Genomic DNA, 26102 nt, shown 5'->3' with positions numbered 1-26102 from the left:
GCCATAAATCTTGTTCAAAGTCACTTAGAATTCACTTCAATGAGACATTGGTATTGACAAAATTATTTGTTTTTCTTCCGGGTTGACCTGGACTCCAAAATAAAACACTGCATCATATTATGTCACAAAGAACACTCAAAGGGAAGATTCAGAGTCTCAAGTCCACTCCCAGATGGACTAAGGTACTCTTGGCTTTTATAGAGACTTGATTCAGATTATATTCTTTGTGCTGGTAGATTACTTTGCTCTTCTTCACAAAACTTTCCTTTCACTTAACTGCTTGGGAGGTCTTCCTCTGACTCTGATAAAGTGATTTTTGTAGTGCTGCTCATTATTTTTATTTTTTAACCCTTAGCAGATATTCACAAAGTATGTCTTTGCTTAACATTTGAATTATATAAAATATAACATGACTCATGTGGCCAAAATGAAACTTTAAAAATGAACTTGTTTATTTTCTTTGCAATCTTCTACTTACAAAAAATTTATTTTCCAAGCTCATACAGAACAGCTGAGTGTGAAGATTTTGTAAGCTTCCTGATTACTCTGCTTTGTTCTACTATGTGGCAGGATATTTCTTTTTCATAAATGAATTCATAAGCTGAATTTCTGGAAAGGTCCCAATGAGGAGACATTTTCCCACAGATTTCAGTGAGAATTTCCTCATTTTAAGATTGACATAATACTGAACATATAATGAAGTCCAGTTACTTTTATACCAGATACTTCTGTCTAGTTAATTTTATACAAGATACTTCTTTTCTTTTGCCATATGAGTAAAAAATTTGAATTTTAAAAAGTCTTGTGTCACAAGAATCTCTTTATTTGAAAGCTAAATATCTGTTATAAAGAGAACTAGAGTGAGACTCCAAACCAACATCATTTTCTTCCTCATTTTCCCCTCCTTTCTGTGACAGTTACTTTTACCAACTACAGGTTTACAATGGAGTTGATAATGTATACCTGTTTCTCCTTTCTCTTGGCTACTTTTGTGCTCAAGAACACCTTTAACAAGTGAATTGGTTAGAGAAGGGCAGCAGGAGAAATTAGCCCAACAGTTATTTTCCCTGAAAGTTCTAGGCAATGTTTTCACGGAGGAAGTTGTAAGTAACTATAGTCATAATAATGTTTTTGACTCTTCGATTCAATTTTCTCATGATACCCTTGGTCTTTTACATTCTATGGAACATGAGTGCTAACTTAAATATGGAGCAATGTCAAGGGAACAAAATTTTCCCATGATGGAGAGTTCTTGTAAATTTGTGTTACCAGAAAAAAATATTAATTGAAATTTGGGGGACAAATCCTGAAAAATAAACTTTTGATTAACTGGGTTTTGGTGTACCTCACTTTAAGCATGTTTTCTTCAGTAAGCAAATAATTTGTCATCTTATTCCTGGTATTAGCTTCTTGCTGTATTAATGTAATCTTGTTGCTGCTTGCAATCCTGGCTAACAAAATCTTTCTCGATATTATCAACAACTTTTTTTTTTTTTTTTTGCGGTATGCGGGCCTCTCACTGTTGTGGCCTCTCCCGTTGCGGAGCACAGGCTCCAGACGCGCAGGCTCAGGGGTCATGGCTCACGGGCCCAGCAGCTCCGCGGCATGTGGGATCCTCTCGGACCGGGGCACGAACCCGTGTCCTCTGCATCGGCAGGTGGACTCTCAACCACTGCGCCACCAGGGAAGCCCCTATCAACAACTTTTGAAATTATATCATGCTTTTTCAAGCCTACAGATGCTAATATTAGCATTACTGATGATATATAATTAAAATTAATGTGTTCCCTAAACTATTACTATAGATTTAATTTCAGCAACTTTTGGCTTTCATGCCATATTGCACTGGGTTTTCTTTCTCCCCCACTCCTCCCTGCCTCCCCCAGCACTGAGTTTCCTTTCTCGAGATTTACTTGTCTCCATTTTACCAATTCCAGAAAGTTCGGAAGGATCTACTGTTTAGTTTTTTAAAAGAAAAACAGACTATATATTTTATCCACTTTTAAAAAAGTTTTCAATGCCCTGTTATTATTAGTCACAAGCATACTGAAGTCTGTCATAGGTAATGAGCCCAGGCCTATCCCAGGCTGCCACAGAACCAAAGTGGCATCTATGGCTGCTTAGGGAGATTGGTTCTCTTTGGCCTGAGGTATCCAGAGCTGTCATGTCTATGAAAGAGCATTTAAGTGACTTTTGATTAACTCTTGAGGGACAACTGACAGGTGATAAGATACTGTCACATGCAAGAGGTTTGTGAAATAGTTTATCACTGGCCCAGGACTTACTGAACAAAGACTTCCTTTCATGGAGCTTTCTAACATTTTGTTCTATAGATGAGTTTATATCACTTTATAACACAGGAAAAAATGTAGGGTAATGAAAGAACATGAGGTACACAAATCTCGGTATAAATCCTGACTCCTTAAACTGGGTAAGTTTAATTTTAACTTCCTTGAGTCCCAGTTTGTTTCCAAAATGGGGATAATAAACTAAATTGTGGGGATGTTGAGAATATTATATTAGATAATATATGTAAGTGGTTTGTATGGGACATGTCATGGTAGGAGTTCAATAAACAGTTACTATTTTGTTTCTTAAGCACAAACTCTAAACAAAATAGGAGTATGTGTGTGGTATATCTTTCAAGTGTCTATTCTTCTTACTTTTTTGTTTTTTTTAATTTTGAAAAATCTTTATCACTTATCTAAAATCAGAGGAATATAATATAAAAGGTAAAAAATAAAAAGCTTTGTTTATTCATGGAAATTACACTCAATTTTGATCTTAGAAGCCAGTAAACTTCTTTATATTTAACTTTTAAAATAATAATTATTGAGGTTTGAAATACTAGTCAACCTATTTTACTTCCCTATCAAACACTTTTGGCTAAGGAGAAATTATACACCTGACAACTTCTCTGCATTTTGGTCCTGATAATTATCAGAATTATATTCTCACCTTCTTTCTCATCCTTTAGAAATACTTTGCCTACATATGAGTCAAGGATGTAAATAATCTGCAAGCCAAAGGTGACTGCTTTCCATTTTTTAAACTAGAAGTTAGAGACTCCTTTTACAAAGGTATCTGAGTATATCAACCTTCATACAAAGAAGAGATTGAAATGACACTTTAAAGTAGTTTATAAGTAAACATGGTGAGTCCATCAGGATTTCAATTTCACAGGGCTTTCTTTTTTAAGGAAGATCAAGAAGAGTTCATAACTAGCCAGAGTAGGGAGGGAGAAAATACCTAAAGAGGAATTAGGGTAATAGGCAAAGGCTTGGAGATTCCCTACTTTCCCTTCCGCTCTCTGACTTCATTGACAAGACGTTCCTAGATGATTCTTTAGCTGAATCCTTTTATAACCAGCCAAGAATATACAAAGGTTTTCTTTAACAGAAATTGAATAAAATTTAAAGGAAAGCATTTTGGGAGGGTCTATTGTACTAAATCAATTTGCCTCTATCTATGAAATTGATATGGTTACATCTCCCAAGGGCCTCTTTCAGAAGCCATGGTTGTACTTGGTTTTGGAATGCTCAAAAACGGTTGGAAGAATAACTCCCTGCAATGAGTGGTTACTTTCAGAATAGTCACCTTCCAACCACTGGACATGTAAAAGGCAAAGCTACAGGTTTGCTGAGTTTCTTATGTTTTTCTGTATTTATTTTATGATCCTTAGTTTAATGGCTATCTTATTATTATTATTTTTTTAATGTAGCCACAGAAGCAAATGTAGTCCATGAGGGACTTCCCTGGCGGTGGTTAAGGAATCCACCTGCGAATGCAGGGGACACAGGTTTGATCCCTGGTCCAGGAAGATCCCACATGCTGCGGAGCAACTAAGCCCTGGCACCACAACTACTGAGCCCGTGCACCTAGAGCCCATGCTCTGCAACAAGAGAAGCCACCGCAAAGAGAAGCCTGCGCACCGCAATGAAGAGTAGCCCCGTGCACAGCAATGAAGACCCAATGCAGCCAAAAATAAATAAATAAAGTTAAAAAAAAAAAAAGTAGTCCATGAAGCCTCTACAATACCTGAAAATTAAATCATGGGGGGAACCTAGATCCATAAAACACAGTAACAATGCAATGGTATAACAGCAAAATCAACTGAGAAACCAGTTCTAAATTGCTATGGATGCAAGGTCAGTGCCACCATCTCCTTGTCAATATCTAGGCATTTGACTAACTCCTTAAGTGTTTTTTCACCTCATAAGATGTGACAGGAAGGGGAAGAGGAGATTTCCTGGTTTGAAATTCCAAGCCTGGAGCCCATAGGAAGAGAAAGAGGAAAAGATTAAAATGGCTGCTGGCATGTGTAATCATCAGTGTCCATTGGTTCTTATTTTTAGAACCAAATCTTCCATATCTTGCTAGAAGAAAGTGCATTCTTTCTACTTAATGATGCTAATCAGCAGATAATATGTGAAATATCATTTCAATGAATTCCTTGTATTTTCTACGCTGTTCTGTGTTGTTCCTGATCTCTTTCCTATTTTGTTACTTTCATGTTAAATTCTAATGTGGGTTTCAGATATTTTATATGACGTCTGATTAAAATTCAGAACAAGGAAAGAAAGGGTGCTGTCCAGTCAAAAAAATGTAGTCAAATAAATTCAAGGATGATCAACTTAACCCCAACTTAAGTCTCTGCTCTAAGTCTGGGTTCTGTAACATTGAAAGCCAATCCAGTGGCTATAAATGATTCCTGCCATTTTTCCTTCACTTTGAGTAAATGTTGATAACTAAAATCGGTGTTAAAAAGGGCCAGGACACTAATCTTTTTATCATGTCCAGAAAGGAAAGTCTATTAAACTCTCCCTTCTACTGCTAATAACTATTGAAGTCCCAACTTATAGCTGAGTATTTCATAGTTCCAAGGTATTTCATAAATATTATCTCATTTGGAGCTCAGACTAAACCATTAAACTACAAAGACTAGATATTATTATAAAGGTATACCTTGTTTTATTGCACTTTGCTTTATTGTGCTTTGCAGATATTGAATCTTTTACAGATTGAAGGTTTGTGGCAACTCTGTGTTGAGCAAGTTGATTGGTGCCATTTTCACAAAAGCATTTGCTCACTTTGTGTCATCACATTTTGGTAAGTTCCCAATATTTCAAATTTTTTTATTATTATATTTGTTATGGTGATCGGTGATCTTTGATGTTACTATCATGATTGGTTTTAGGGCACCACAAACCATGCCCATATAAGATAATGAACTTAATCCGTAAGTGTTGTATGTGCTCTGACTGCTCCAGTGACTGGCCATTCCCCTGTCTCTCTCCCTCTCCTCAGGCCCCCCTATTCCCTGAGATACAACAATATCAAAATTAGGACAATTAATAACCCTACAGTGGTCTCTGAGTATTCAAGCGAAAGGAAGTGTTGCACATCTCTCACTTTAAATCAAAAGCTAGAGATGATTAAATTTAGCGAGGAAGGCACATTAAAAGCCCAGACAGGCCGAAAGCTAGGCCTCTTGCACTAGTTAGCCAAGTTGTAAGTGCAAAGGAAAAGTTCTTGAAGGAAACTGAAAGTGCTACTTCAGTGAACACATAAACGATAAGAAAGTGAAACAGCCTGATTGCTGATATGGAGAAAGTTTTAGTGGTCTGGATAGATGATCAAACCAGCCACAACACTTCCTTAAGCCAAAGCCAAATCCAGAACAAGGCCCTAATTCTCTTCAGTTATATATAAAGGCTGAAAGAGGTGAGGAAACTGCAGAAGAAAAGTTTGAAGCTAGCAGAGGTTGGATCATGAGGTTTAAGGATAGAGACCATCTCTGTAACATAACAAGGTGAAGCAACAAGTGCTAATGTAGAAGCTGTAGTAAGTCATCCATAAGATCTAGCTAAAATAAGTAATGAAGGTAGCTACACTAAACAACAGATTTTCAGTGCAGACGAAACAGCCTTATATTGGAAGAAAATGCCATCTAGGACTTTCATAGCTAAAGAGGAGAAGTCAATGCCTGACTTCAAAGCTTCAAAGGACAGGCTGATTCTCTTATTAGGGGCCAATGCAGCTGGTGACTTGAAGTTGAAGCCAATGCTCATTTACCACTCTGAAAATCCTAGGGCCCTTGAGAATTACACTAAATCTACTCTGCCTGTGCTCTATAAATGAAACAAAGCCTGGATGACAGCACATCTGTTTACAACATGGTTTCCTGAATATTTTAAGCCCACTGTTGAGACTTATTGCTTAGAAAAAAAGATTCCTTTCAAAACATTACTGCTCACTGACAATGCACCTGGTTACCCAGGAGTTCTGATGGAGATGTACAATGAGATCAATGTTGTTTTCATGCCTGCTAACACAACATCCATTCTGTAGACCATGGATCAAGGAGTATTTTCAACTTTCAAGTTTTATTATTTAAGAAACACATTTTGTAAGGCTATAACTGCCATAGATAGTGATTCCTCTGATGGATCTGGGCAAAGTAAATTAAAACCTTCTGGAAAGGATACACCATTCTAGATGCCATTAAGAACATTTGTGATTCATGGGAAGAGGCCAAAATATCAACATTAACAGGAGTTGGGAAGAAGTTGATTCCAATCCTCATGGATGACTCTGAGGGGTTCAAGACTTCAGTGGAGGAAGTAATTGCAGATGTGGTGGCAATAGCAAGAGAACTAGAATTAGAAGTGGAGCCTGAAGATGTGACTAAATTGCTGCAATCTCATGATAAAACCTTAACGGATGGGGAGTTTCTTCTTATGGATGAGCAAAAAAGTGGTTTCTTGAGATGGAATCTACTCCTGGTGAAGACGCCACGGAGACTGTTGAAATGACAACAAGGGGCTTAGAATATTACACAAACTTAGTTGATAAGGCAGCAGCAGGGTTTGAGAGGATTGACTCCAATTTTGAAAGAAGATCTACTGTGGGTAAAATGCTATCAAGCAGCATTGCATGCTACAGAGAAATCGTGAAAGGAAGAGCCAATCAACGTGGCAAACTTCATCGTTACCTTATGTAAAGATACTGCAACAGCCACCCAAATCTTTAACAATCACTATCCTGATCAACACAGAGGCAAGACCCCACACCAGCAAAAAGATTAGAACTCGCTAAAGGCTCAGATGATGGTTAGCATTTTTAGCAATAAAGTATTTTCAAGTAAGGCATGTACATTGTGTTTTAGATATAATGCTATTGCATACTTAACAGACTACACTATAGTGTGAACATAACTTTTATATGCACTGGGAAACCAAAAAATTCTTGTGATTTGTTTTACAGCAATATTTGCTTTATTGTGGTGGTTCTAGAACGGAACTCACAATATCTCTGAGGTATGCCTGTACCTATTTTAGAGATAAACACTACGAAATTTAGTTATTTGTATGAATGAGCCTTGGCATTAGAGCCACGACTAAAAGTAGAAATTTCTGATTTCCACTCCCAAACCCTTCCCCATACATAAATCCCCCCCACTGGCTGGGTTCCTTCTTATTTAACTTTCTCACCACAACTCTCCCTGAGTGATGTACTAGAGTGCCTCCCATTTAAAAGACCTACTTACTCGCTGAGTCCTGTCAAAGCAATAATTTCATTTCACATTACTACTGGCCAGCAAGAAACGTTCCTAGCAGCTAAATTTTCAGATAAATGTTCAAGTTGTGATCATTATGACATTAAAGTCACAGGTTAATTCTAAGCCTTTCCAGGGACATTAGCAAAACTGTTAATTCTAAAGAGACATGTAATTCAATCCTTCTCTTAAAGTCACAAGAACTAAATGAAATCAAGATATGATTTATGAGGTGTTAGAAGCCAGTTTATGATTTTCTAACTGTTGGTTTACTTAAATGTCTTCAGCACATTTTCTGCAGACCTATTCATGAAAGAGTAAAGAAGCCAATTATTATAACTGAAAATTTGCAAACTACACGATATCTATAATGGCACTGAAATGACATGAATTTTTTTTTTTGGCCGATTACAACTCCTATTTTAAACTCAGCCTAACCATATTAACAATGATGAAAAAAGCAACAACCACCATAACATTAACAATTCACTGAGCTCTATGCTGCACACGTAGCTAAGAGCTTCATATACATCGTTTAATCCTCGCAGCAACCCCAGGAGGTTGCTACCAGTATATCCCCATATTAAAGATAAGGAACTGAGGCTTAGAGAGGTTAAATAACTTGTCCAAGGTCACACAGCTGTATGTAGCAGAGCATGGATAAGAACTCACAACTAACTCTAAATCTTGACCTCTAAATGAACTCTATTCCATGTTTGCCTCTTAATTGAATCTGAAGCCGTATCTGTAACATTTATAAAACTAGAAAATGAAGGAAGTGTCCCATGCTAGAGGTATCATGACATGGGTGTTTCTAACCTACACAGAAGTTGTGTCATAACCTGCTTTTTTAGAAAGATAAGTTCTAATCAACCGTAATTTCTGTATTTTAGTTTAGTTGATGTTTGAAAAATTACAATAAGATAAAAAGGTTGCAAGAGGGCAGAAGCAATTGTTTTCAAATTAGTTTGTTAGTCCCTAGCACCCATTAACGAGTAATAAGATGACTGTGTACTGAGGGAGCAGTGGGTGGGGGTAGCGAAATCCCTCAGAATGGTTCAACTCCTTCACAATTGACCAGATGGCACAGTCATTTCTTCAAAAACAAACAAAAAGCCCCAAACAAACAAGAAGAAAAATGACTTTTTGAGGCTGCCTTGGGCTGCATAGTCAAGATATGAGGCAATTTCAAATCTGGACTCCATTACCTTAAACAAAACAAATACCAATTTTTAAATATTTATAAACACAACTAATACGATTATGTTAAAACAACTACATACATCTTTATTTAAATGAGAATTGCCAATAATACAGCTGCTACATATAAAGGTGCTGGCAGAAGATCTCATTTCTGTTAGAGGTTGCTCCAAGTTAGAAGGGCATGGAAAAAGGCCATTATTTTAATATTTTAAAAAGAAACCTGTTAACTCACAGATAAACTATCTACTTGGACTAGATGGAAAATCATTTATAGGTTATTAGTATTAATAGTCATAAAAGAAATTGAAACTTTATACTTCAAATAATTTGCCATTTTTTAAATTATGGAGAGTAACATGAAACACTTTCAAGTATAGCTGGTATAATTTAAGATCACTAAATTATGCAGATTGGGGACTATATTAATGACACTTTCAAAATCATAAGCAATTCTCATCATTCTTATTTCACTTCAGGTTTCTAAAATAGATGTAGATATAGGTATACATAAAGATTCCATTTTATTCTGGGTAGCATTCCATGTAGAATTAGGTTTTTTAATATATATGTGTATAAATGGTCTTATAAGATACACACATATGTCTATATAGTCACATGTGCTGAGAAGGCAGATTGACATGAGGAACAATGAGTTTCACAGCATTTCCTCTTCTAACGTGATTTTATAATATATGAAAGAATATCCCTAAGGAACACATTGAGAGAACACTATTACCACCCTTTGAGTATTTGGGTATGTTCTTTGCTTAATGGTGACATGGGCAGAATCAAGTTAATACTGACAACTCCCTGGGAGCAGTAATTATTCATTACAATATATTTAACTGATCTGTGCTTATAGATGTAAAGATATTAAAGTATCACTTTTGGAGGAAATCCTGTATTAAGTTTCTCAGAAAACTATGCCTCCACTAATGGACCAGAAAATATTTTTATTATCTTAAAATTGCAGGATTTCTGGTGCCAGCCAAAATTGAAATGAGCTCAGTATAGTCCATCTCCCATGCTGCTTAAATGAAAACTCAAGAAAAAAGACAAAACACAAATACCTGACGACTCTCAAAAGTAAACAAGAGCAATGCAGACTGGGGAGGGGAGTTAAACTTGCAGATATGACCCAATAGTGGTGAATTTTCTATTTTGTTTTGTTTCAGTTTTCCTCTTTTTCCTTATAACTTTGACTTGAGAGTGAGTCCTAAATTGTGGTGCACTGTGATAGCAGGAACAGCCGAAAGTCCAACAGAAACCCTGTCTGGAAGATAAGACCCCTGTTTTCAATACTGTTGGGGAAACCAGCTGCTTTTTAGTTTTCTTTTTTCTCTCCTAGTTTTGCCCCAAGTGTGGGCTGTGTGTGTGTGTGTGTGTGTGTGTGTGTGTGTGTGTAAAGCTGTACAATGCAGTGGCTGTGCTGTGGTGGCAGTGACACAAGCATTTAAGATATTATGGAAGAATTACAACTGTGTTTCATGAGGTAAAGGTAAACATGCTTGAAATAAATGGAAATATAGAAGTTCTCAGAAGAGAAATAGAAACTACAAAAAAATAACCAAATGGAAATATTAAAACAGAAAAATCCAATAGAAATTATCCAATATGAAGAACAGAGAGGAAAAAAGAAAGAACAGTGAATGGAGTCTCGGGGATCTGAAGAGCAATGTAAAAAAGCTTAACTTTGGAGTCCCAAAAGGAGAGTAGGAAGATTGGTACAGAAAAATATCTAAAGAAAGAATAGCCAAAAAGTTCCTAAATTTAGTTAAAAAAATATTTACAGAGTCAAGAAACTCGGAGAACCTCCAACAGGATAAATTTAAAGAAATCAAGCCAGACACATCATATAATAAATCTCAGGAAACCAAAGATAAAGAAAAAAATCTTGAAAGCAACTAGAGGAAAACAACACATTACATATATGGAAACAAGGATTGGAATTACCATGAATTTCTCATCACAAACCACAGAGGACAGAAGAGAGTGGAACAATATCACTGAAGTGCTGAAAGAAATGTCAACCTAGAATTCTATATCCAGCAAAAATATCGTTCAGGAATGAGAGACAGAGAAAATAATACTCCCAGATAATGGAAAACTAAGAGAATCTGTTGCTACAGACCTGCTCTAAAAGAAATGCTGAAGAAGTTCTTAATGCTGAAGGAAAACATACCAGAGGAAAACCTGGAACTTTAGGAATGAAGGAGGAGCTCTGGACATGGTAAATTCCTGGGAGAAATATAAAACGTACTAGTTTTTTCCTCTTTAGTTCTTTAAAATATGTAAGATTATTGAAACAAAGGTCAAAATCTTATCTGGTAGGATTTTCAGTATGTGTAGATGTAATATATATTGGGGAAGGGTAAAGAGACCTTTATGATTGTAAGGCTTTTACATTTTCTTGGAGTGTTAAAATATTACCACTAACTAGACTGACTGTGAAAGATTAAGCATATATATTGGAAACGTCAGAGCAACCACTAAAATACATTACAAAGACACACAGCCAAAAAGCAAATAGATAAACAGAATACTAAAAATTATTCTGAATTGCAGCTAGGGAAAAATCTATTACTACTAAAAAAATAAAATGAAGAGTAGTCCTATATCATTCCTCAAAATCCTAGCAGTTTTTCTTAAACCATCCCATACAAATGATACTAAGCTTTTCTAAATTGTTTCTCCGGAAGTAGAACTTACAGTTCTTACTTAACTCTACTTAACTTCAAGCATTTCACAAGCTCTCCATGTCATGAAGATCCATATCCTGTTAAACGTTCATCATTAGCTATAATAAGTATAATTACTAAATGATGAGAGATGCCTGAAGGCCGAAACTGGGTCTTATTACTGGTTCCTCAGCATCTTGAATATGTCTGATAAATAGCCAGTGTTCAAATAGAAAAAATGAATGACTATTCCCAAAGATTGCCTGAGTGTAGAAATGAAGGCACACTAGGGATCATAAGTTCATACTAAAATAATGTCAAGTTGATTGTCTAAAAGAGGGGGGTGTGATTTTAACAACCATGCTGATTAATTTAAAATAGTTACCTCGAGCTATAACACTATATTCCAACAATGCTCAAAGGATTTTTAGTATTTGCTTTCAGGGTCTTCACTGCAATCTCTTGAATATGTCAAATAAAAATCACATCTTCATAATTTAATGTGAAAAGTACTTCCATCTTTTTAGAATTACCCAGAGCCATGCTTAAACAATGAATGAAGTCAGTGATCAAATGGCTCTTACCATTTTTATGATCCTAATGAATTAGAGAATCAAAACCTCTGAGATGACCAGGGCCTTAGAGGTCTCCTGTGTATGAATTATTTTGTAACATTCTTATTGGTTCCCTCATTAATTAATGAGTTAAGTAAAATCTTTGACATGTTCATTTTGTATTTATATAAGAATTATGATTTTTTTGAAAATTATCTTCTGAACATGATAAGTGTTTTGACGGAGTGACACAAAATTCTTTGTTTACTTTTTGTTCCATATGATTTCCATACAAAGTAACATTAGCATATATAATAATAGTTTGACTTTCACATAAAACAGTAAACAATTACACGCTGTTGTGCTAAAAGTTTTTTTTACAATCAAATGTTTCTGTCCTCTTAAAAAAGAAAATCCATTATCTCCAAAACAACCTCTGGCCACATCTGAAATGCTGAAATTGGGTGATCACTGAACTGCACATATATGCTAAAACTGCTACTGGTTGGCTGCCACTTGAGTTACCTTACAAAAAAGGATTAATTTTAGAATCAAGAGAGAAAGTATGAACACTACAGAAAGACATAACATGTTTCTTCTTTCATTTTAAACTTGTGATGCCTTTAACCTTTCCTTGACCTTTCTTAGAAAGTTAGCTGCCTGGTGATACCCCTTTTTGTCCCTCCAATTAAGACATTGCCAATAGTCCCTTCACTTCAGAATCCAGAAATGCAACTGGCCACTTCCACTTTACTCCTTCTCTTCCCCATGAATGTTAGTGTTACGGTTATTCATATTTTTCTCTTTTTTCTTACCCACAAGGTTACTATTTCAAAGCTTCAAAAGAATCCTGGACATGGAACACTGCTTTCTTCAGGATTAAAAGTGCTACATGAAGCGTTTCTGGACGACTAAATTGGTAATGGAACTTTGATAGTTCATTCAAGTGGACCAATTTAAAATAGAAATTCCTCAAATCAGTTTTTGAAAAATAACTTCATGAATATTTAATAAAATTTATGTATTTAAGTACTGGATAAACTAATTAGTGTTCCACTAGAATATCAAAAGAAAACTTGCATCTTTAAAAGTCAAAATAAATTGTAATCTGATAGGGTAGTGGCTTACAGATGTCAACTTCCTGAGGCCAAAGCTAGTTTAAATATTTTTAGAAAGGTAAGTATGGGGAGACGAATTCCAAATTACAGAATGATAAAACTTTAGATCTGGAATGAGCCTTGTTGGTATCTTTTATAATCATCACATTTTACACATAAGGAAACAGAAACCCAAAGAAGTGAACTGCCGGGCTAAGATCACTCTGCTAATTAACAGGAACAATTAAATCCCAGGCTTTCTGCTTCCTAATTTAGTAATCTTTCTACTATATATTGATATTAATAACTAAAGCAGTAGCAGCAAACATTTATGAGGGCCTACTACTTGCTAGACTCAATGCTAAGTACTTTCATTAATTATCTCTTTTCGATTTCATAATTGCCCTATGACATAGATAGGTAGGTACACGTCTCCTAAGTAACAGAGTTAGAATTTCAACTCAGGTTTGTCATTTACCAAGAGAGGCTGTACTGTGTAGTCACATCATGGACACATACATGCAAAGTCACCAGTTAAAACAAAGAAAGCGAACCGTTTGCATGGTCTGGAGAGGGACAATGGAGGTTGACTGACAACTGCAATTCACATCTTTCTGTCCATTCCATGGAGCCATACAGGGTGAGAGACTCAGAAGTCCAAAAAATCTTGGTTTTGTATTTTAGCTCTGTCTATTGCTAAGTCTGTAATCTTGGACAAGTTAGTTCTCCAAACTTTAGTTTCTTTTTATGTAAGATGGGAACATATTTCCCACAGAGTTGTTATGAGGATTAAGTGAGATAATGCATTTAAAGCAGTTAGTACAATGCCTGGCACAGACTGAATACTCAATAATTGCTAGTTGTACTTTTTGTTTTTTAGCCATTGTATTTTAACTACTTGTTTTCAGACAAATTTCTCCAAATCACTAAATTCATTTTTAAGAAACATGCTAACTTATACTGATGACTCTATTAGCATAGTGTAAATGTCCAAGAAGATGCTTTTTGTGTAAGGAAAGGCATCCACAAGAATATTATGCAAAGGATGCTCCTTAGGAGGTATGTAAGACTTTTTCCTCTCACAGGTAAATCCCCTATACTCAATCTGGCCCATAACCTTCATCCTAAACTTCATCTACTGAAATTGGGTTCCACATTGGTCTATGCACAAGGATGTTTTTTTAAACAAAAAATGCTTTATTATTTCAACCTAGGAACCAGTTACAATTCAAATGTACACCTTTGCTATGAGCCCTGAACTTTGCTGAACTTAGTATCTTTTAGTAGAAGCTGCTAAAGCCACCCACCCATAAAGCAACTGCAGCTGAAAGCACTTAAGGAGGGGCTTGGAATTAACTTTTATTCTCCCAATCCTACACCTACTTTTTGCCAATGCTAAGCAGACACCCAAACAGGTATCAGGTCTACAGGCATGAGTCCTTGAATCATATAACATCAACTACTTCAGCACTTCTCCCATCTCCAGTGACCTGAAGTACCCATTATATTACAGGCACTCAGTAAATGGGAACATGTTTGAAGAAGGGAGGCAGTGGTGGCTGGTAAATGTTGAACATCTGGCTCTCAGAGCAGGACAGCTGATTGACAGCATTTGCCAGTATCTGTGGTGTAAATATTCTCACTATGGCGATTTAAACTACCAGTGGTTTAACAACGGTCTTTCAAAGTTCCTAAAAATTTAACAATCAGCTCTTTTGAGCCAGTATGAGCCAGCACCAGCACATCAATGGAGAGAGGGCCAGCAGGCAGCCTAGGAGGTAACGCTATGATTTTCCTCCTTAGCAACTGGCCAGTTACCACCTTCTAAAGTAGAGGACTTGAACTATACCTCTGCAAGAGCCAAGGGCTCCTTTGAACCTACATCCTTGGGCTGAATCCTGACCCTTACACCTGCTATCTACTCTCCAGGAGCCTGCTGTGTAAAATGATTCTCCTTAATGCCAAGAATGAACCAGCCTGACTTCCAGATTGGACAAATTCTCCAGATACCTCACTGCTGGCGTCCATCTGCTACACGGGACCAGCTGAGAACAATAAAATGCCTGAATTATACCCGAGCTTGCTAGGGCCCTCTTCCAATACTGGATCTTAAGACAATCCAGCTACCTTCTCTGGTAGTCTTTCCCGCCAAATCTCTAATTCTACATTAACTCAGGGAAAAGGTCTCTGTATCTTCTTTGGCCCTGTTTTCATTAGCTCTTGTTACTTAAGAGCCCATAGGTCTTAAATCTGAACCCCTGATCACTTTTCTAGTCTCAACAGGCAACAAGCTTCAGAAGTTCAATATAATTATTATAATATATGATACTCTCAGGTTATAAGGAAGGTTTGGATGGGGCAAGGAGAGCCAGCTGGCCAACACCACTAATAAATGCACTTGTTGTAGATGTATAAAATCTTTTTTTTTAAAAGGAAGTAGCATTTTAAAATTTTTTATTTATTTATTTATGGCTGCCTTGGGTCTTTGTTGCTGTGTGCGGGCTTTCATTGCGGCGGCTTCTCTTGTCACAGACCACAGGCCCTAGGCACGTGGGCTTCAGTAGTTGTGGCTCACGGGCTCTAGAGCGCAGGCTCAGTAGTTGTGGCACATGGGCTTAGGTGCTCTGCGGCATGTGGGATCTTCCCGGACCAGGGATCGAACCCGTGTCCCCTGCATTGGCAGGCGGATTCTTAACAACTGCGCCACCAGGGAAGCCCAGATGTATAAAATCTTTAGGTCATCTTACTTTACTAATAAACCTTCTCAAATACACTTAATATTATGCTGTTACAGCAAGATGATTAGGGCAAAAGAATACCAAAACAATAAACTTCATTTTCTAAGGTTTTTCTGTTTTTACCTGAACAGCTGCATTGACATGGAAAGCATACCTATGGGCTATTAATATGAAAAAAACACTTTGCTTCCTAATCACTGGAAATTGTTAAGCATTTCAATAGCCCAGAAAGAGCCCCTGTTTCATTCAGTTCCTGAAAAAAAATTCAGAGGCACAGTAAGAACACTAAGGCTAAAAACCCTGTTACATTTCAAACATTTACTTAAACATGATTCAGCTGTGGGACATGAACTTTACATATTCTGTAGAGAAAAGAAGTCTTGTCTGGTCTGCCGGCTGTTTTCTGCTTGATCAATATTCAATGTTTGGGACTAAAAGTTAGTATGTAGTAGTAGTGATTAGCACCCCAGTAAATTTGAAGGCTCTTACCTGTACATTTGTAATCAGAGGCCACCCCTTTAAGCACAGCATCGAAAATGGATATTTCCACTCGCTGCTTTCTGTGGTGACAACTCAGAAGCAAAGAAGGCTGGGACACAATAAAGTACAAAAAAGGTTCTAGCTGCAGGTCACCAGTTCCTCTTCGTCCAGGTTGCCGAACGATAGTTATGCCAAGCGCTTGTCTAGCAGATGACCTTGTGGATGCATGCAGACTTTCCAGAGAGATGACCCCTATTTTTTTCCCTGAAGGAAAAGATATGTTGCTGCTTAAGAGATCTTCTGCTGTGACCATGGAAATACATGCCTGGCTGGGCTTAGCGACGTCTGAATCAACTTCTGGGAGATTTAATGAACTCTTGCCTGTTTTTTCATTATCCTTTTGTTCTTGCGATTTTGATTTGGGCAAAGCCATACAGGAATAGGTCATTAGTGAGATTCTACTTGCAGTAATGAATATGTCAAAAGGAATAAAATTTAGATTTTTTACAATTGATGACTGGCGTGAGGGACGGGCAATGCGATGCTGACTGGTACCACTGTGCTGCTCTATTTGTACGATTCTGATTTTAACACTGTCACTGCCAATTCCACTATCCTGAGCACCACTGTACCGAGATGAGGTATCAGCCATGGTTCCATCATATGTATCCATTTTTTTCTGTTCTTGCTTAGAGATCTGTAAGGAAAAATAATAAAATATTTTAAGCTAGTTATATTCCAAGTGTTACTATATAAATGTTATAGAAGCATGTTAAAAATGGGTCTAGTATAACTGAGAGTAATCATAAAAAGAAACTAGGCGCTCTTTCAAAAAAATTATTCATGTTAAAATGCCAAGACAATACTTAGGATAAACATCAAATGTGCATTTCTATCATTAAAATATATTTTTCAGAGGAATTCCCTGGCGGTCCAGTGGTTAGGGCGCTGCGCTTTCACTGCAGAGGGTGCGGATTCAATCCCTGGTCGGGGAACTAAGATCCCCACAAGCCAAAAGAAAAAATAAATAAATAAATAAAATGTACCTTTTCGTGTCAGACTTTACTTTCTTTGCCTTTTAAAGAGTTACATTAGTTAGTATTCTTTACCGTGATCTTCCAAGTAGTATAATAAACTGTTTCCAAATCATGATTACCATTGGTTGAAATTATATTTTACGCAGGAGTAGTTTATATTGTTTACCTGTCATTATAAAACTGATTTATAGGATTTTGGATAGTAAAAGAGGGAAAAGTCAGTAGTCCTAAATTATGAAGGACAAAGAAAACTAAATGTGTGCCATTCAAAACGATGTTTATTTTCCTTTACTACAACAGGACTTGAAACAAGGGTAAGTGTAAGTGATCAAGCAAAATGTAAGTAATTAAAACCCTTGAAGGTGGATTTTCCCTTTGTGCACTGAATGTATCCATGATTTCTCAAAATTTTCCACCAATTGCCTACATAGAGAACAAAGAACAACTTGGTGGTAGCAGCAGTTATGACTACTTTGGCAGCACAACAGCAAGACCTCCAGTCTGATTCTTCGGTTCCCTTTTTTAGTCTCCCAACCATTAGTTTGTGATACACTATTTGAGACCTAGATATTTCACTTGCTTTTTCACTGAAGTGATTCAGATTCATTAAAGAAATCATGGAAGGTCTGAGAGAAAAACAAAACCCTCCCGACCCCCATTTTATTACCAAACATAGTCAATGGCAATCTTTCAGTGTATTTCCTTTCGTCTTTTTTCCTACCTGTGCGTAGGTTCCCTCCCACCCCCACCCCTTTATGGTTATAATAATACTGTAGAGACAAATTTGAAACCCTTTTTTTTTTTTTTCTCTGCTTTGGGTCTTTGTTGCTGCATGCGGGCTTTCTCTAGTTGGGGCGAGCAGGGGCTACTCTTCGTTGCGGTGCATGGATTTCTCATTGTGGTGGCTTCTCTTGTTGCAGAGCACGGGCTCCAAGCACGCGGGCTCAGTAGTTGTGGCTCACGGGCTCTAGAGCGCAGGCTCAGTAGTTGTGGCGCACGGGCTTAGCTGCTCCGTGGCATGTGGGATCTTCCTGGGCCAGGGATCAAACCTGTGTCCCCTGCATTTGCAGGCGGATTCTTAACCACTGGGCCACAAGGTAAGTCCCTGCAACCCAATTTTTTTACATGCTAATATACTCTTCATAAATGCCATTTTAAAAAGCTGCGTAATATTTCATTTAACGTTAGGAATAATTTGTTCAACTATTCCCATATAATTGGAGTTTCAGGTATTCAACTTTTGCCAACAAACATCTATGACAAACATCCAATAAGATTTTCTTAAGAGGATCCTAGAAGTGGGATTACTAGGTAAATGGTATGAAGAAGTTTAAGGTTGTCAAATATTGCCAGCACCTTTCCATAAAGGGTGCACTAAACTATATTACGATCAGCAGTGGAAAAATATTCCCAAAGTACTGGGTATTGCTTCTCATTTTTTAGGCTATTCCTTAATTTGGTAAATATAGTATCATTTTTCCACATGCTACAAATTATTATAAGTTGCTTGTGAAAATGTTAAAAGGCAGTTAAATAATTCAAGACAATGATGTTATAGTCATTAAAATTTTTCAAATAATAGTTTTTGTTAATTTATTTTAAAGTTGTTCAGGAAGGCACATTGTTGTTAGAAAAATCCAGCCTCAGGTATTTGAAACAAAAACAGCTAATCCCCGTTCTCTGAAGACACCACGTTCTTTTAAACCATTCTAGGTATACCATGCTCTTTCCCTTCCTGGAGCCCCCTTCTGAGCTCGATGTAGCTGGCAAACATTTAGCTATCCATGAAGACTCAGAACAATGACACCTGTCTGAGAGTTTTGCTTTCAACTCTTTTCCTGCTTGGTGATCCTAATAGTTAACTCAGACTTCTATTTTAGAATTTATTATTTTCTACTAAAATGTTCTGTGGTGGCAGTATCAGATAGTATTAAAACAATCTAAAGGCTTTGGAGTCAGAGAGAAGTAGGGTCAAGTGTGACACCTGCTAATTGTACATTAAGGGACAAATTACAATCCACTCTAAGACTACATAATCTCATCTGTAAAATGGGGATAATAAATCCGACCTCAAGGGGTTAGTACGAGGAGTCAATGAGCTAATGTACCTAAAGAGGTCAGCACACTGCCTGGCATATAGTAAATGCCTGATAATGGGCAGCTGCTGTGTGTTTGTCTCTTCTACCAGGTGAAGGACTGCTGGAGGGATTGGGCCATATCATTTTGCTTCTGTCTATCACCAAGGAATAGTGCAGTGCCTAGCACACTGAAGAGAGGATCCATAAATGTTTGATGAGATGTTAGTTTCTGATACAATATTAAATGAAAAAATTGCTCTGCAGACTAGAAATACATAATTGTTAATATGTAAATATATGTGTATACTGTACTCTTTAAGGTCTGTCTAGACATATTCATGAGCTCTTTCCTTATCTGCATCCTCCACGTTTTGCGTTGATCACACTTGAAGAAATCCTTGTCTCTGCTAGATGCTCATCCTCACACTGGGGACATTAATACTCAACCCACAAAGTTGTTGCATCATTAAATGTGTTAATGTATTTGACCACCCGTAGTAGGCACTCAGTAAAGGGTAAGTTAAAAAAAGAAGTCATCTTCTTTGTGAAGACTTTCTCAACCTTTCCAGATGGCGTTAGTCTTTTCAGCTTCTATGCTTTTGTAACAAACTATTGTTATTATAGCACTTTTCAAACACTGGTCTGTCTCAGAGACTGTGAGCAATTGAAGATAAAAAATAAGATAACACTGAGTATGTTTATTATTTGCCAAACATTGTTAGCACATTACATACATTTTCTTTACTAAGTGCTACAACCCTTTAAAGGGGATACTGTTATCCCCATTTTACACCTGAGGAAACTGAGGCTTAAAGAGATTAATCCCAAGGTCAGACTACGGGTAGGAGAGAATGCCATCAGTACTCGTAGCACACACCACATTGCCTGTCACATAGTAAAGCTCAATAACTGTGTGCTGGCCAAGCAAATGAATGTATTTAATTTTTAAATTCAGTAAAATAAAAATAAGGCAATTATCAAAAGGACAATTTAATTGGAAAGGTTTTAGTTATCTATTATAAAAATTTCAAATATACCTCCAACTCCACTACCAGCTAGGAATTCTCAAATAATTTGTGAAAAGATAATAAAATCAAGTACATAAGTAATCTAGGATTTACTGCCCAAATTTTGAAGCATTACAAACCAAATATCTGTGTACAGCATAACTAAAAAAATCCTTTAGGTTGAGTTGCACAAGAAACTCAAATCAGGAACTCAACTATCTTTCTTCTCTCAATCAGGAAAGGCAACCGCAATTAACTATATCAGACTATACCTTCTATGCACAGAGCATTACATTGTCTTTTTCTGATTTACAAATTTGTATTTAAAAATCTAGCCTCTCTTTCTTTAAAGTGTTCCCCATCGGTGTTAATATGACAAAAACAAACCACCTGTAGGTAAAGATAAAGAAATGCAGTGTCCAGCCGTATTACCTGTTGAGATTGTCACATTAGACTCTAGTGAATGTCAAGGAGCACGATCTTGCGGTATAAATAACCAGCAGGGGCAGGACGGCAGCTATCAGCTTGGGTCACATGGGTTACTGAACAGAAGTCAGATGGTAACTAGTTCTACTCACTACTGAGCAGAATGGAATTTGAACCAATGACCCAGAGATGAAAGACTCTCTTATTGTTGGGGGCGGGGGGAGGGAGTACAACTTTCCCAGTATTAGACAACTAAATTCTTAAAAATCGGTTAAAAGTCAAGACTTCCTCCAGTTTTCTAAGTTTCTGCACTATTTGTAGAACTGAAATAAATAATCTGGTGATTTTGAGACATATTTAAAAATCCATTGGCTTGTCACCAGTCCACTGCAGATTTATCTATTATATTGAAGAGTATCTGGCCTATCAAGAAGGTTTTATAACTAATTATGTGTGCTAAGCCCTAAACTTGGGCATCAATTTACTATTCCTTTGTGGAAAAAGAAAAGTTCACAGTGTAGTAACTCTGAAAATAACTTTTCCTTTATTATTGTCCAAGGGGACTAATAATTTAAGTTGTCAAAAATAGCAATATCTGCTTGCTGTTAGTGAATGCAGCAGAAACATGTATCTCTGAGCAGTGCTATTACATCAGCTCTCCCACTCTTTACCTAACTCATTTAAAATGAACAATAAAAGTTTTCTTTAATTAGCTACTGGTGTGCATTAACATGATCATGATTAAACCATAAAAACCAACTGTACATTACTCTGGTCCCCTCTTCCATATGTTTTGAATTATTCTGTTTGAAAATGTACTTTGCGTCCCTTTTAAAAGTTCGACCTTCTGCTTTCAGAGAATTAAATGCATATTACTGCAGCGAAGAAGATAATGTTTCAGACCTCCAGGCATATATTAAACACACTGGCAGCACTTGAGACAAAATGCTTTACTTATTAGATACTTCCTATTCTAAACAGTGTCATCAAAGGCTAAAAACAAAATCCATATAAAAGCTGCACAATGCTTCCACACAGAACCTGTGCCAAAATCCCTGTACTTTCCAACTAATGAGGAAAGGATGTGTACTCTTAACATATGAATGTAAGATTTTCCAAGCATTCACTTTAGGAAACTGGGCTATTGATTCCATATGGGTTATGTTAAATGAAACTGTATTGGTAAAATAACCTTTAAGATACCTGGCATGATAACTATAATTAAACAATATTCAAAAGACTACAACAAAAGGGAATTTGGTTCCACAATGGCTAATTAAAATAAAATGAAAAAACACAGCATGCCATCTATCAAGATAAATTGTTATTGTTTAAGAACTATTTAAATACTGTTAAAATATACTTTCAGATAAAATCTGAAAAAGCTGGAAAAATATTTGTGGCTTAAAAATGGATAGTTTGGTGAAGAAAAAAATATAGGACTCTGAAATTTTATGCAGAGATAACAGCTTTAAAGCCTTGAGCACAACCAGATGGTACTTAAATCACAGGAATTCTACAGTTTCACTATCAATGGGTTTCAATATGAGAAGGTTTTCAATAGCTAGGAAAACATGTCAAGTTGATAGTTTACTTCTTAGATCATTTCAGCGCATTTCCCCATCCTTTCACAGCTATATGTGGTACAGATAGCCACCACGGAAAGGGTGCTGAAAGCTGGACTAGTAGCTAGGGAAGCTAATTCCTCCTTTTAATGTACTGAGATAGGTAAGTTTACTAGCTCACCTTGGAGTCTGGTAAGAGCCATAGTATCTCAGGAGTAGTGGCTAAAATCGCACTTTATGTGACAATACCGAAGAATGCATTAAAATAATTTCAAATGACATTAATTAGATGTTCTGCAGTAGAACTCTGGAGTGGAGAAAGATAAGCTTGATTGATTGAAACTTCTTGTTTGGCCATATCAACATTTTTACGAGCACATTCAAAAGTTAGCCATATTAATAAATATGTTGCAAGTAAATGGATATTAAAAAATTTAAAGTATGTGCAAACCAACCCCGAGAATTAACAAAGACTAAAACATATAATTTTTGCTTTGATGGCTGACAAAAATGGCAATTCAGCACCTATTCCAATATTTTAATTCACATTATTTCTTTTAATCTGTATTTTTAAGGAATCTTTATACACCAGACATAAACATATCCACATATTTTCCCACCTTCTCATCAAAATTATGGTTATATAACAGCAGCAGTTATACTTTAACCTTGATCAAAGTATCTTTTGCCAGTCATGAGCTCACTTTTCACATCTTACAAATTATGATAAAGTCAAGTGTGAAACCACAAAATCAAAGTGACAATCACATCTGTATATCACTGTGACATTTATTCTAATTTTGCTGCTCTTGCTAAAATGTAGTCGTATATTCAAAAAAGTAAACATGCTATCTTACAAAATCAAATATAAAAAAAGTTGGTTACAGTGTTTTAATGGTTTTACATACTGGAATTACAAGGGAGAATTTTTAAAAACTTAAAAAAATTATGTGCCTCATTGCCTAAATATTTTCAAATATACTCTTCTAGCTGTATCTTTAAAAAGTTTGGTTTGGGGGATAGGGTACGGTGGTGCTCCTGGGAAAGGTTGTTGTATGCCTTTAACACAGAGATAGTCTACACTGGAAGCTTTAGATAAATAGCAAATTGTTGTACCAATCAGAGATACTTCATTTCACCTTGCTTAATTTAGTCAAGTGAACAATAAAAGTGTATTTTTAAGTCTCAAATTTTCAGTGATGTCAGCATTACACTTCATGAACTTTTATCATTTTATAGACAAACTACCACTGCAACTCAGTGATGTGCTAGATAAAATTTATCTAAGCACATTAAATTAAAAAAACATTATAAAGAATAAATTGACTTTGATATGAAATGCCTCCTTCAGTGTTACCAATCCATGCTATTTTTTACTTAAAAAACAAACTTGAACAAGCACTGTATGTACTTGGGTACTACAGAGTGCTAGAAAACAAGGGCTTTTTATATTTTATTTCTCTGAGTCAAATGTTATACAAGAGCCCACATGATATAATTGTTCCCAGTTGGATGGCAGAAAGTTTTCACAATACTGCAGTAATTATGCAAAAGAGCAGAACTAATGATACCCATCACTGCTTAACAGATAGAATGGTAAAGAGTACTATAGTTTCAAGTTTTCCCTTTCATGAAGTTACTTTTCCGGCTCTTTGAAGTTACAGTATGAGGCCACTACTGCCTGTTAAGTATCAGTTGAAATATTCACATTTCAAGACCAGTGCTAACTGCAATAAAAGAAGCATGGAGATAGTTCAGGCAAGGTTGTGTTTTACTGTAGTTGTATTCGGTCTATTGTCTTAATTTAAGTTGTAACTTACGAAAAGGGACCAATTCTAGTGCTAAACTGACTATAATACCTAGATCTTTATCAATGTCTGTTTCAATATGATAAACCAAACAACCAAAAAAAAAAAATAAGTATACACACCAACCTATCCATACAAATTCAAATCCTACTTATTGAGATTTTATCAGCAGAGCTGACCCTGAAGACTTTTGTACCTGTCTGTCCTTTCAAACATATATGATTTCACAGCATAAGCTTATTTTCAGGGGCTTTTAAATTCATGAAAAAAAAAAATTAGTTCCAGGCAAGACTTCACATACAAAGTCTTAACTCAGAAACAGTTCTGATTCTCTCTCTCTCTTTCTCTACGTCTCTCACATATAAAATTGGAATAGGTTGGCCATTTTTGTTCAAGGAGACTAGGTTTAACTGATTTATACTAACTCCGTAGTTTAAGTCTGACTTGTTTGCTTTTTATAATGAATTCAGTTTTTAAAAAATAAATATTGACACATTCTGGGAACTCGGATCTTAATCAGAGTAGATGCCTGAAAATCTTAGAAACAACAACCTGCTTTGAAATGGCCATGATGTTAATTCTTAAAAAGTGGCTCCTATGTGTACAAGGTAACAACTCTTCATACTGATGAAATCCAAGGTTCATTCCACTGATGTCAATGTGGAAACCATTTTGTCCCATGGCTGCTTAAAGATTTTCAATAGGATTAAATCAGCTGCAAGTCCTCATTATATCAGGGTTTACAATTGTGTCTGAGTTGGAGTCTGTTTCTCATAGAATTTTACTTACAGACTGACTTAGATTGGCTCCTTAGAGCTAGCCTGATTTTACTAGAAACAACTGTATCACATCAGCCACTCTCATAAACTTGCAGTAAGATTGAATCAGCCCTGACCCTGAAGCAGATGAAAGTTTACCCAGCCTATGCATTCTCTGTAAGAGTCACAGAAAAGTTTGCATTTAGTTTCTGCAGCACTGCAGAAGTAGAATATGCTTATTAACTATTCCAGTTGGCCTTTGCCTTGCAATTATGAACCTGATTTTTCTGATAAGAAAACTAGAGTTGAACTTGGAGAAATTTCTATCGATAAAAAACCGTACGAATCCTTGATTATTTTATCCCTCAAATCACATATGCTCTTTTAAAGAAACTATGCAGAGTTTATGGAAATGAAGCAAAAGCATGCGTTAAAAAATTTCCCCTAATATTCAATACAAGTTGAAAAATAATGAAAATGGTTTAAGTATATCCATAATTAACTTTAACCAGTAGCTGATTTTCATTGTCAAACAGAATATAGTTAACAAAAATATTAAGATGATTTTCATTGTTATATAGTCTATTTACTAAATCTAAACAAACCTGGTTCAGTTAACTGTAGATTTTCTTCAAAGTGAACCTGAATATCAGTATTCTCTACACTGTATCTGATTTTATTGAAGTACATCAAGACATTATAGAATACAGGGTCATTTACAAACTTTTATTGGCTCCCCTTTAACTTCATGATAGCAGATTAAATCCAAATTGAACTAAAGCTATATATTGATTCTGTGTGTCATATGTTATCAATACCTTAATGATGCAACAGACTTGAAATGCAAAATAGTCAAGATGTTGAGAGAAACATTTGCTTATGCCCTGCAGCCATTTCTTCTTTTCTATTAGAACAACTTTGTTCTTCTCTGCTACTCCATAAAAATCATCACTAGGTCAAAATGGCCTTCCACACAAACTGCTTTGATCATATTAACCTCTCCCTTCAATCCTTAGAAATTTGAAGTATTCTCTAAATCAGGTTAAGTATTCCTAACTTTAGCTCTGGTCAGCTAGCCCTACAACATTCGTAAATTTTCATATGCTGATATATCC

General features: G+C 36.2%; 1 protein-coding gene across 8 annotated transcripts in view; it reads right to left on the bottom strand.

The window, feature by feature from the left end:
- VPS13B (vacuolar protein sorting 13 homolog B) overlaps positions 1-26102 on the bottom strand; it is an 808377-nt gene that overhangs the window by 228392 nt on the left and 553883 nt on the right. For all 8 annotated transcript variants that reach the window (XM_082859134.1, XM_082859132.1, XM_082859133.1 and 5 more), the window contains one exon: positions 16318-17005. In XM_082859134.1, coding sequence (XP_082715260.1) covers positions 16318-17005 — 688 coding nt within the window. The remainder of the gene's footprint in view (positions 1-16317; positions 17006-26102) is intronic.

This window comes from Leucopleurus acutus (assembly GCF_964270905.1).
Source record: "Leucopleurus acutus genome assembly, chromosome: 17".
Lineage (NCBI taxonomy): Eukaryota > Metazoa > Chordata > Mammalia > Artiodactyla > Delphinidae > Leucopleurus > Leucopleurus acutus.
This window is presented reverse-complemented; position numbering and strand designations above follow the sequence as displayed.